The sequence below is a fragment of the Talpa occidentalis genome, unplaced genomic scaffold (genome assembly GCF_014898055.3).
Source record: "Talpa occidentalis isolate TD23 unplaced genomic scaffold, MPIMG_talOcc4v2.1 talOcc4.14, whole genome shotgun sequence".
NCBI lineage: Eukaryota > Metazoa > Chordata > Mammalia > Eulipotyphla > Talpidae > Talpa > Talpa occidentalis.
In genome coordinates this window covers 47,448,675-47,462,342 of record NW_023601433.1, presented here as the reverse complement: position 1 = coordinate 47,462,342, position 13,668 = coordinate 47,448,675, and the positions used below count along the sequence as shown (strand labels likewise).

Below are 13,668 nucleotides of genomic sequence, written 5' to 3'. Positions count from 1 at the left end.
ACTAGCCCTTGAAAGAAGACCATAAAACTGCGATATCTAGAGAGCGAGAAAATGGGGTGAGAATAAGATGTGGAGGGAGCACAATGGACTATGGTGGTGGACGGTGGTTGCTTTGGTGATTACACATGAAAAGGGAAATCCTATGTTTCCAAAATACTAACAATGATGTAAAACAAGGGCACGTCAATAAAAAATTAAATTTCTATCTCAAATTATTAAGGTAATACAAATTATAATAACAGAGAATGGGTCTTTAAAATTCCACACAAGAACTAAAAAGTCCTCTCAAACTTTTCTACCAAGTATAGAGCAGGGCCCCTAGCATGACATTATGTGGACATGAATGGCTGAGAATTTGAGGAAATGCTTACTCTTTAGGGTCAAGCAGCCTCAGAGTTAATACTTTACAATGACCGCCTCTTTATATTTTGTGCTCTAGGCACCCAACTGGCCTCAATATATTCCTGTCCCAGGGACAGATCAAAAAAGATATATGACCCACAGGGACTGGGTTAGCCCAAGGCAAGAATAATTTTTTAATTTGTTATAACCTAATAAATATGATTTTATTTACATACCACACAAACCTTTCTCATTTTTAATAATTATTTCTTCACTAAAACTGAATAAATCTGATATTCTATGAAGGAAGGGATACTTATCTTGAAGTCTTACTGCCCCTTCATATATATTATAGGCTGCCAATACATATTTCTTAAAATGTAACAAATAGTATTTTTTAAAAACACTATATGTGATTATAGAGCACATACACACTGATTAACAAAACATAGTTCTACAAGTCAAAAATTAAAACAAATATGATGAGAACGATGATGCAACAAATCTTGATGCAACAAATGCTAAATATTGATGCAACAAATGCTAAATATCATGCTTTCAATAATTTTTTACATATTGAAAATTGATTTTAATCATCGTACACTTGATTGTCAACCTTTGTATCATGGAACACTATTAAACCTCAGCTCAAATAAGGCATCAAATTTGTGAACAGAATACATTTCTAATGTAAATGATACATTATTATATATACATTTTAATACCTATTCCATACATTTTAATGTAAATTATCAGTAAAAGATTTTTCAAAGGAATTTAAATTGTGATAGCTAATGCTACCTAAAACCCAAATATTGTCATCTTCTTAAACTAATTTTATATCCTCTGAAATGCTGTTATCACTAATATTAGGATCTGCTGCTTTGTCCTTTCTCCCTTTAAAACATGGTTAATGTTCCCTAAATCAATTAATGGGCTGAAAAAAATATTCTATTAGTTAACAAATAGAGTTTAGCCATTTGACATATTCATCTTTTCACATATATATGAACTGTAAACATAAACTTATATAAAATGGTCAAGTGAGTTTGTAAGTCAATGAGAGTTTTCGAAGAACTAAATATTCTTAAACTATGACATAATTAATTTTCCCTATCACTAAATCCATTAAACTAATTTCAGACACAATGAACTGTACACTAGCATACTTAAATAGTCAGATTGCAGGACTGACAGCTGATTCTTTAAAGAATGTTACCATATCCTGACCCCTAATGTTATTAAAATTTCAGTTATTAATCCTGTTTTATTGCCCTTTTGTTTTCATAACATTTTCATCAAGGATTAGGGAGATATTGTCAGGCTGGAAAAGCTTACATTTTCTGCTGTGATACAGAACAGCTGCCATTCTTGTTTGGATAACCCTTCATTCATATTCTTTTCCTTGACCCACATTCCCCACAGCAAAGTCATACAAGTCCTCATGATTTTATGAATCTCCGTAGGGAAATTAATGCCACAATATATCCCTGCTAGTTATTTATTTATTTTCACCCAAACAGTACTTGATAAGGCACCAAACAGATCTATTCCTATGAACACCTTCAGAATTTCTCATCATGGTGGAGATTCAAAGGCTTTTTTCCCTAAAATGAATATAGCAAATTATTTAATCCTTACTGTCTCTGGTTGCTTTCACTTTCAGAAAGAGATATAAACTGCAGCAGTAAATGTAACAACATACGAAGATTTCAAATGAGTTTTCACATTATATTACAGTCCCTTCTCTATGCTGAACAAAAAATTCATTCAAAGATGTGCTATTATCATTCAGGTTTGAGTATAGCTCTATTTTTAAATTGTGTATTTTCAATAGGAGAATGAAGAAGAGAGAAAGAAGAGCTAAAGATGGCCTTTTCAAGGATCTGAAGAACAGGTGAGCTTACTCCAAAACATCTGTAGACTTGGATAAGTGCACAGTATGTTTTTCCATGAAAAGAATGGAAGAAGAGCATTGGGAAGTGGTTTACTTAGTTGAGATCATCACTAAAATGTTAACACAAATAGATGTTAGTCCCATGGACTCCTCCTATCTAATATTTAATGTTAACACTAGGCTGGGGAAAAGTAGAAATAGAATGGATAAGAGGTGAGGGTGCAAAGCCATACCATTTAAATATAATTTTGCTGATGTATTTATAAAAGACCCTAGAGGAAAGGCAGTAAGAAAATTCTAGTATAATGCTTTACATAGTTTGTGTTAATTATCACCACAACCTTAAGTCATCCCTAGGAGGGACTTCGTTTTTGCTTACTGATGCATATAATTATTAGGCATGCAAGTTACAAACATCTACATTCATGTGTCTCACATTGGTTTAAAAATAACAAATGCTTTCTTCTGTTTTGAAAGATACAGCAGAAAATGAAGATTTAAGATATCTCAAAAGTTACAAGGTCAGAAACTAATGTAAAGCATTTTACACAGTATAAAGTACTCCCCACCTGCCCAAAAAAAGCCTTTAAAAATCCTCCTCCCACTAACATATCAACTATTAGTCTAGCCAAAGTTATCTGTCACAAAGATTCAGTCTCCTTTGAGATTTGCTTAAAATTTACTTATTTAATAGAAAAGCAACCCATCAAATTAACATGATCTAAATAATAATAAGACTGAACAAATTAGTGGGATTTTTTGGTTAGACCACTAATCAGTTGTGAAGGTATTTTTTTGGCTAAATTAACTATAGCAGTGGAAAGGCCAAAATAATTGGGTTACTTTGTGGGACATAGAAATCTTTTATTAAAAGAATCATAATTAGGGCCACCCTCATGGCTTATAGGTTAAGTCTCAACACTATCACCACTATGGCCTGAGTTCAATCCCTGGCCAGGGAGCTAACCCACACATGGCACAGCAGACCTCTCCTGTCTCACCCGCTGCTCCCCTCAGCAGTGTATTTCAGTAAATCCGCCTCTTCTGCTCCCCACTCTGTCTCTGGTGTATCCTCTCCATCCCACTACACCTCTGGCCTACACCCCAGTTCTTCTACATTAAAAAAAGTACTATGGAGAGCTGTGTGGAGATTTCTGGACCTACTAAACATAGAGCTTCCATATGATCCAGCAATTCCACTCCTAGGTATTTACCCAAAGGACACAGAAACATCAATTCCAAAGAGCACCTGCACTCCTATGTTTATAGCAGCACTGTTTACAATAGCTAAGCTTTGGAAACAACCCAAATGCCCAAAAATAGATGACTGGATCAAGAAGATGTGGTACATATATACCATGGAATATTACTCAGCATTCAAAAAAGATAAACACATGCAATTTGCAGCAACATGGATGGCACTGGAAGGGATCATGCTCAGCGAAATAAGCCAAAAAGAAAAAGAAAAATACCGGATGGTCTCACTCATAGCAGGAATCTAGAAAACTTAAATAAGGGACCAGGAAAATGAATATAAGAAAGTGAAAATCAAAATCAACAAAAAACTATGAACCAGAGACACTTTTTGGGGGGTGGGGGGCGGGAGGGGAAGGATTGGGGTCAGAATGGGGCGTTTGCAATTGTATGGGGGAATATAAAAATAAAATTTAATATTAAAAAAAAAAAGTAGAAAACAGTAATAAATAAAAGAATGACAATTAAGACAACCATGAAAAAAAAAAAACAGAACACTGATCACTGATGTAAAAAAAAGTGATAAACTGTGCTCAGTGGCAGATTTAAAAATAAAATAATATGTGACTGCAATTAACTAATGTTTTCCAACCCTGGACTATGATCTTACCAATCTGCTGAATCACTGATCGCAGCCTTAGTCCACGTGCCAGCATCTGTTGTCACGAATCCCACATCATCATGGGAACTGGAAGATGACTGGTCAGAGAGATGTGGAGGAAGTACTGGTAACCTATCATCTTCTATAATGACAGTGTCATCTTGGGGCATATTCACTGTGGGGGAGAGCTGGTATTTACCTGTCCAGTGAAAAAAGAGAAAGAGAAATTCTAGAAATCACTCTAAGTGTTAATGTATATTAATGTTAATACTTCACTACATTAGAAAAAGTTTACATTTCCATATATCAGCTCAACATGGCAGGAAAAAAAATCAAGAAAATTTTATTATTCATAAATGCTATTTAAATGGAGACCTCCAGTCTATTTTTTCCTCTTTTTATTGCAACAATACAGCTCTGGGCAAAGTACTCAATTATTCTACGTTTAGGTTTCCTAAGTGAGAAATGATCTCCAAAATGTCTTCTAATGTGAAAAAGCTAAACAGATTATAAATGTGAAGGTCCTTTGAAAAATTTTACCAAGAAATGTAGAGGGAGTTCAGCTTACTTTTCTATCATTTCTATCAGGCATTCACATATTCATTGTTGGGTGCTTATCACATACTGCAGGAAAGTACAGAAGCTCTGCACTTAAAGACCTCACTCACAAGAGGAGATAGACACACAAAAAGTGATAATTGATTGGTGCTTGGAGTAAAACTGTGGCATTGACAAGTGCTAATTATTGGGTAACTAGAGGCAGAGGACACTGAGATATTAACAAAAGTTAACATCAAGTTGGGATTTGATAATGAATATGGCCTATTCCATTAATAATAAGAAATAATGATGTTGATATTAGATATGGAAAAAAGCAGTATTAAATGCATAATGGAGAAAAGCCCAGGTTACATTCAAGTGACACTTCAAAGATGAGAAGGCCCAGAATCAAGATCTCAATGGGGGAGATGGCAGGAGTGGTATTAACGAAAAAAATATTCAGATTTGCCTGCCCAGAGGTTAAAGCTATTTATTTAACTATGATTCAATTATTCAGTTAGTGTTGATGGTAGGGAAAGACCCACAACTGTCTATACTGATTAGTTTCATTCAGAAAAACAGGATCAGGACCATGAATAAGCATGACAAGTTTTTAAATTTCAGTCTTTTCTTGATACAACATTATGAGTCATGACCTGGAATTTTTTAAGATAAAGCTGGGGTGAAAATTATTTCACCTTCTTCCCCAAAACACCTCCAATTACTCTGATTTGCTACCCGAATATGGCAAACTAGGTAAAAGTGCTTTGGTCAAGGGACTTGTGAGAGATCACACTCATAGAAACATATATCCTGGTATGATGGGAATAAGTAGACCACTGGCCTGGTTCTCCCGTCAGAGTTAACAATTATTCAGCATATAGGAGAATGGAGAAACTCTCATTTTAAGTCTAATTTCCAAATCTGTTAAGTCAAATATACTGGTTTCCACCAAAATAAAATGGACTGCTGCACTTTCCCAAACACTACCACGATTTAACACAGGTTGTAATTTTCCTCTATGATAGATGTTTTTAAAATAGCAAAACAGCAATGTACAGAAAGAATAAAATCAATCTTAACATCTAATTTTTAAAGCAAACATTCCTGATCAAATATAAATGATAATTTTGGATTTAACATCATTTTGGAAAGTTGGAGACGGCATAAAAAAATCTGGCAGGAATTGAAAAAATGTCTGTGTAGTCTAGACATATCAACAAAAGAACAAAGTAATTTAAGTTGCTATGTGTTTTTCAGGACATCACAAAGTCAACTTGCCAGGAATTTCAAATGCATTCTCTATTTAGCACAAACTACTCTATTATAGAAATACTACATGTTCACTGAAACTTTTATTTAGAATTTTATTGAGGAAAACTTCAGTGATTTGAAATTGTTAGAACAACCCATTTTGACAAATTGTTAGAACTACCAACTATTTAAGAATGCTTATACTGTGAGTATAAATCAAATTAATACTAATTTTCTCCTAAATTCAAATTACTCATATATAACTACTCGTTTTACAATATTAGTATAGAAAAATAGAAAGAAACCTGTTAAATATTAACAAATAAAGTCAGATATTCTAGCACTACTACCCAAAGAAATATTCCCTTTTCCAGTAATACAGAGTTTCTCAAAAACATGTACAGAGTGACAAAGCCAGGGTGATCCCTGATTGACAGCTCACTACTGATGAAGCATGTGTTACAGTGTTGAAAGCCAAATTCTCAAACAGGCAAAATTTATGGGAAAGAAATATTATGAAATTATTATATGATTATACACTCATTTTCAATATAAAATGTTAAACTTTTGGGTTTATATATTATGAGAAGATCCAATAAGCAGCCCAAGACAGAACACTGAGTGGTTCTTGGTATAATTCTTTTAAAAATATATATTATTTTGTTTTGAACAGTAATAGTGCACTGTAAGAGGCCCAAATTTTATACATAAATGGCAATAAATTTCCAAAATAGTAAGATAATTAATTAGCATTTTTCACTTGCACATGACTTTATGTCTCATATTCAAAAGAACTGCGAGTTCATATTCACTATCAACTCTTCATTCTTAACATGCTTGCTAGAAATACTGTTTTGGGATCTGTCTCCAGGAAAATATTGAGAGTAATGGATAACTAAATATTCTACATATTCTACCTTGATAATACCATGGCCCATACCATTAATTATGTTTGTTAGTCTTTAAAACATGAGAAATGTGAAAACTCGAAGGCTGAAATGTCTTTGATCTGTTTTTAGATGGATGAATTTTTCTCTTTCCTTACCTATTTAACCAACAAGTACAAACTAAGGTTTCAACCAGCCAATATCTTGTAGAGAAGTAAAACGAGATACAGAATAATTGTTTACTAAACATTTATTCATTGGTACATTTACATAGAAGGCAACATTATGCATGACACTAGAAACAGATGAAATGTAGAAAATTTTGCCAGCGACTTGACTCACAATAAAACACAACATTGATGCTCCATTTTCTATGTTGAATTTCTAATAAGATGACAATATTCTGAATATATTCTTTAAAACTCACCACAAATGTATAAATACAAAAACTGTTGAGATTAAACTCTAAAATGGATGTAACAGATATCAGGTTTAAGACAGTTCAGCAAATTATAAAATGTTTTTAAGGCTTTTTTAAAGGAAGAAATGCTATATAGGCTCAATCAGATTTCTTTTTGATGACTGTCCAGGATTACGCTCTTAAAATCCACAATAGTGGAAAGTCTGTTACAATAGATGACATTTGACAAAATCTTGCCTTTGGTTACAACTCTGGTTGATCCCACCAAATCAGGTTTGAGTAACATGGGACTTGGAACTCACAAAAGTATACATCATAAATTGGTTCAGAACTTTGTGGCTTCAGAACATGTCACTTATTGTACAAAATTCTTTGGTACATTAATTCCCCTGAATAGCAGCTAAGTAGGTTGGACTACATGATTTCAAAGGGTGTTTTTTCAAAGCTTTTAGACTACCACAGTGGTTACCAGAATAGAATAGGTTCTGGAAGCTGTCTACTGTCTTTTGCTTTAGAGATGTGGGTACTTATAAATTAAAGCTTTTAATAAAGATTGACTGTCATGAAAGTCACTGACTCTTATTGTGTATTCTCAGCATTTCCCCAGAGAGGGCTATTTTTAGAAATAGGAAATAACAAAAAACAAAATAAAACAAAAAGCACCATGGGATCTTGGAAAGTAGTTCCCTTGCCTATTAATTAGGGAAATGTGGCTGAAATATGTGACATCTTTCTAATTCTAAAATTTATTCCTTTTCCAAATCTTTTTTAAACCTTCTCTGCTCCTATGTGTTCCCACAGAAATAAGTCAGAAAGTTCAAAGTTCCTTTTGGTCTAGAGTTCTACACAAAGAAAATTCTATATGAAAATGCATCCTGCTTCCACAAAAATAGTTATTTTCTAATGTGGTCAGCTGGAATTTCAAAATAATGTTCTTTTTGAATCAGAGCAAATCATGAAGACTACCACTTCCACTAGTGTCCACCCAGGAACCATTCTAAACCTATTAAAGATAACTGTTAACCAAATGAGATCTGCGAAATTTTCATGCACCTAAATATTGCACAAATGAATAAATACTACTACTATTGGTTTAGGTTAATAGAAATTCAATGCTCTAATATCTTATAGTTGGTGTCCTGTTTTGGAATTAAGTTACTAGGTAACATCATTTCCAGAATTTCTAACTTTACCCTGGGAACTGACTTCAACAACATTTATTTCTAAGGGTCAATTATACTGAAATAGGGACTGACACTCAAATTTGCAACACTCAAAATAAATCAGATGAGCATGTACATTTCTCAGGATAAAACTATGTAAGGCCACTCATTTCTAATACATCATGTAAAAAAAAAAAACTATCTTAAAATATTCAACTTATTAAAATTAATTTGTCCTAGCACCAAAAAGAGTCTGCGATGCTCAGTCCCAAAGGACATCCACAGTACAAAACAAAGCCGGGAGGGAAGTTACTGCCTTGGAGGAAGCATCTGGAGTTTTAAAAGTCTACTACATCTCTAATAGAAGGATGGGGAAATAATGTCAGCTATAATGCAAATGTCAGAGGACTAATGATGTCATAGCTAACAAAGTCAGGGCAATAGACTATGATGAAAATGAAGGAATCCTCAATCCCATATACACAGCATTTCAAGAGGTCACTAGGTGAACTGGGGGTTTTTTTGGTTTGTTTTTAGTTTTAGTTTTCCGCCTTCCTCTGAAGCATCAGGGATTGGAGGCAGGATGCAGGTTACAGGAACTGGTGGACCAATGGTCTCATTCAGTATGGCAAGTCCTATGTTCCTATAATAAAGGGGAAATTACAGCGAATCATTTTGTATGCCACAGATCCAGGGACACATGCACTCTCTCTCTCAGGGGATCTGAATTTTCATAAATAAAAAATTATTTAACAAAGTTAAAGTTTTACACAAAACCAAGGAAGTATGGAAACTCCAATAGCAGTAAAGAGAGTGATCATTAACAAAGATTAATGTGATAAATAATGGACCATGCCTGTCACCTAACAGGTGTATAATACCTTTGGCATCCTTCCCTATTTCACGTACGCCAAGCAGACAAAAAGAAAAATGTTGACAGAGTAGAAACAGAGAGCAGGCACATCTACCACATGTAACAAAATAAGAAATTGAGAATTTAGCAATTTTTCCAAACAGGAAACAGAAGTATTAAAGAAAGAACAGAAAAATTCTACATGTCATGTTTATGTATTTTTCCTATCAGCTTAGTAGAAAGTTATTTGAAAGCAGAGATTGTTTCTCACTCATCTTTGTATCTACAGCAAAAGTATATACACAATGTCTTGCCAATAGCAGGATTTCCATAAACATCCACTGATGAAATAAATTCTTGTTTTAATGAAATTTCAAAATGGAAATCTGAATTACATTAAATACTCAAAGTTGAGTGAAATTTATTGTTTTACTTTATATTAGAGTCTTGTGAAACATGCCAGCAAAGTTTTTCATGTCAGGTGGTATTTTAATCAAAACAGCTTCTTATGTTTTAGATGTTAAAACCCTTACAAGCTAATCCCAAGGTGAACAACTCAGTAAATCCAATCACTCCTGTGGTAAAGCAAGTCTTTATTAACTGGATCTGCAGCTGAAATGCTGCAGAACAAGTGCTAATAACCTCATTACCCACTTGGGGACATGCAGACAGTATGGTCTTGAATCCAAACAAAGGATGCAAAAAATTAGTTTCAGGATTTTAAAACAAAGGCTTTGAAAAAGTAGAGATGCAATTAAAATGTGGTAACATCCTATTAAGTGCAAAGCAAATAAATCTGAATGCTCCATAAATATGTCTGATATATACATATATATACACTTTTCATATAGATGTATTTTTCCTCTCCCTCCTAACAGAACTACTCTGATTATGATATAAAACTTTTGAATCCTTCTTACCACAAACTACTAAATTTGAATTTTTTAAAAAAATATGGCTTATTATCTCCGATATGCTAAGAATGTCTTGATCACTGAAAAACAGTTCTATATGATCCTTCCTTTTTTTTTTCCTTCCGACATTTTACGGGATCTAAAAGTCACTTAACAAATCAATATATTGATTTGTTCTCCTCACATTAACACTTCCTGAATGATTATAATAAACCTGCTCTTTTTCTTTTATAAACATGGGCCTCCTTGGCATTAATTTTACATTAATAACCTCTCAGTGAACCAGTAAAAGCATAAAAATAAGATGTGATAAATAGAGTTTTACCTGACTCACCCATTATCCTACTGAGAGCAGCATTTCTTGTAGGTGATTCATCAAGCCCCTCAATCCCACTATAGAGAGAATGGGAAATTCTTCGTTCTCTGTCATCCAACATGGTTTCAATGGGCAACTCAGGTCCAGAGGGGCTTCCAGGTGACTTTAGCTATAGAAACAGTGGGGAGGGGAGATTTAAGAGAAATCAGTACTGGAGGCATATTAGCAGCATGGGGGAATTATAACAACTTGCACAAGGCCTATATCCAACTGGGTACCAAATGAACTAGAACTTTTCACCCTGTACCAAAATAATTTGTGATGACAGCTCTGCCTAATGACCAACTTTCTGTGCCACTTACACTGCACCTCCCATGAAGTTCTGTCAGATTTCAACCAATAAGGAAATATATGTGCATATAAAGCCTTAAAAAACTACTCTCATTGCTTATTTTTTTTTTTTTAATTTCACTATTACTATTGGTTGAGGGCAATGTAAGTTAATAGCTAATTCAGAATTCTTTGAGATGCTGCTTTCCACAAGATATGCTTTATCAAAATAAAGCTAGAATTCATATTTTTGCACCTATTATAAAATAAGTATCCCTAAGAAGTAGTGAACATTTGTGTGTGTACTGGTAGAATGACTGCCTAGTCTATAAGACCTAAACTGCTTGTCAGCTCAGGTGTCTTGAACAATACACTGATCAAAAATTTTTCTGCTAGAAATTAGGAATAATCATCCTAATCTCTTGTTATAAATACGAGATAGTAACTGACAGAATAACCTTAATAGCATATAATAACTTTATATACTATCATATACCTCTTTATATATGTGTACAAACAGTATAGGAGGACCAAATATTCTAATAAAGCTGGGCAACATGCTCATTTTGTAAATATATACAATCTATTTTCAAAGCAAAGGATATAGGTCACTTTCTCTGACCATGAATTGAAATTATTTGGCATTCATTTAAAATAGCTGTGCCTTATAAGTCTTGTCCTTCATAAAAATAACATGCATAAGGAACTTGTGTTAGTAAGGCCTTGAAACCAATCTGCTTCAAGGAAGAACAAAGGCTACTTAAGTGCAAGTCTCCCAATGTGGGCTCTGAGCTTAAATCATGAACTAATATCTTAGGACATTTTAGTGCTGGCTTCTAGCCAGAGGGAGAGGGCTGGAATTGGGGAGGGGCATAGCAGGACTTGGCAAATTGGGAGAAGACTATTCATTCCAACAGATGAAACCACAACTCTCCTGTGTGGTTCCTTTGCCTGAACAAATTATTATTTCTGTTAGAAGCTATCATCTGTTTAATATAAATGAGATATTTAATGAAGTTCCTATTTGTAGACTTATCTCTCTCCTTGTTTGATAAGCACTGGGGAGATTTAATGCATTGAAGGGTCAACACAATTACAACCGGAGGCACACTGAACTGCAGAAGAATAATAAACTTGCAGCACTAGTGAATTATACTCAATAAGGTTTAAATTGTGATATGAGGATTTGTTTTATTAGTTTTTTTTAATTGCAGATTACAACTAACTGCTTTACTGAAAAGTAAATTAAATATTCAAGGGCTATGATGCAAAAAAAAAAAATTTCTAGAGAATATTATGCCTAAATTTCAAGGTCTTTGGGGAAGGAAAAAAAATCAAAACAAATATTCTATATCTTTAAGAACAAGTACCTGTGAATTTTTTAATGAGCACATACATCACATAAGCACATAAACTTGCTGCACAAGTCTCCATGCACAAGACATATTTGATACACAATAATTTATTTTATCATAAGACAGACACATCACTTCAAGTTTGCTTAACAAATACATTTAATTGAACTACACAACTCTGGAAAAGTTTTATACCTTCAAGAGAAATCCCTAAATATCCCAAGATGCTAATTTAGAATTATATTAAGTCAAATAGAACTTCCATTTAAGAAATGTACATGCAACCTTTCTAGACAGAAATAATAAGAACCTTGTTCAGAAAGAAGCAGGCACTTAATCGTTTCATGGGAAAGAGTCTACACCTCCTCAACCTCTTTAACCATGTCCAATTTGCATCTCAAAAGACAGATTCAAATGAGACACTAATAGCCTACTACATAAATATTTAACAGAAGATACAATGCCTTCTAATTTCTTTAAAAAAACTAATTAGGATACACAGTTTTGTTTTAAATCTTTGAATAAAATTTTTGTTGTTATTGCAAGAAAATGGGTTAACGAGAAATGAGTGACCTATGGCCTCGCAAAGGGGAGGCAGAAGGAGGCATCACAGAAAAGCAGTTTAGTCTCTGCTCTGTGGCTACTCCCAGGCCATAGCAACCCCTGGGACAACCTGAACTAAACAAAGCTTATTACACATAGAAATCAAAACAAAATTGCTGAAATTTTCACTTTGTTATTTAAAGATCAAAAATGCTCTTCAATACACCGTCATTCTTTTCCAGGTAGTCATAGTTATCTTGGATGCCCTCAGCTCCATCACATGGAAAACAAGAAAGCCTTTTTACTCATTAAAGAATTAACTGTAGGTTGACGTAATATAACCTATATTGGTTGGAGAGCAGAGTGAGATATTCTAAAGTAATGTGGAAATACATGTGACAGGTCAAAACACATCTTCTTAGAGTCTCTCACCAGGTCAGGTATTTCACTTGTAGTAATTATCAGCAGGAAATAATAAGCTACATAAATAATAAAGATTCAAGTGAATCAGTATTTTTCCTCACTTTATTTACAAAACTATACTTATTGGGGATAACCTCAAAATCTAAAAACAATGTATATACAGCGCACTCAGAAGAGATATTCAAATAATCATATTTTGCTCTTATAATTAGAAAATAACAAAAACAATTTAATAATAAACTGGATATTATCCATGACTGTATTTCATCACATTATGATATATAATTCTTTTCTTAGGAAAAGTTAATCTTGGTTTCTTTTAAAAAACTAATACAACTTCTCTGGGGCTTAGGAAAATTGTATGATGTGAATTTGCAATAGTGGGTGAATGATGCTGTTCACATTAATAAAAGTACCTCTCCTTCTCTATTACAAACATTGAAAAGTTGGCATAGATATGGCCATGACCCCCTCAGCAGACTTAAAAAACAAGTCCTTTTAAATAATTCCACAAATGTATTATTCAATATTTCATTCTTTATGGGCTTATTCTATTTTGTTCCCAGTACCTGGCA

At 33.6% G+C, this 13,668-nt stretch overlaps 1 protein-coding gene across 21 annotated transcripts in view; it reads right to left on the bottom strand.

The window, feature by feature from the left end:
• Positions 1-13,668, bottom strand: part of PARD3 (par-3 family cell polarity regulator) — a 592,143-nt gene that overhangs the window by 219,456 nt on the left and 359,019 nt on the right. For 11 of the 21 annotated variants that reach the window (XM_054695018.1, XM_054695006.1, XM_054695015.1 and 8 more), the window contains 2 exons: positions 10,452-10,611; positions 4,104-4,293 (listed from right to left, as the gene is read on the bottom strand). In XM_054695018.1, coding sequence (XP_054550993.1) covers positions 4,104-4,293; positions 10,452-10,611 — 350 coding nt within the window. The remainder of the gene's footprint in view (positions 1-4,103; positions 4,294-10,451; positions 10,612-13,668) is intronic. The other 10 variants (XM_054695008.1, XM_054695011.1, XM_054695016.1 and 7 more) reach the window with 1 other exon arrangement.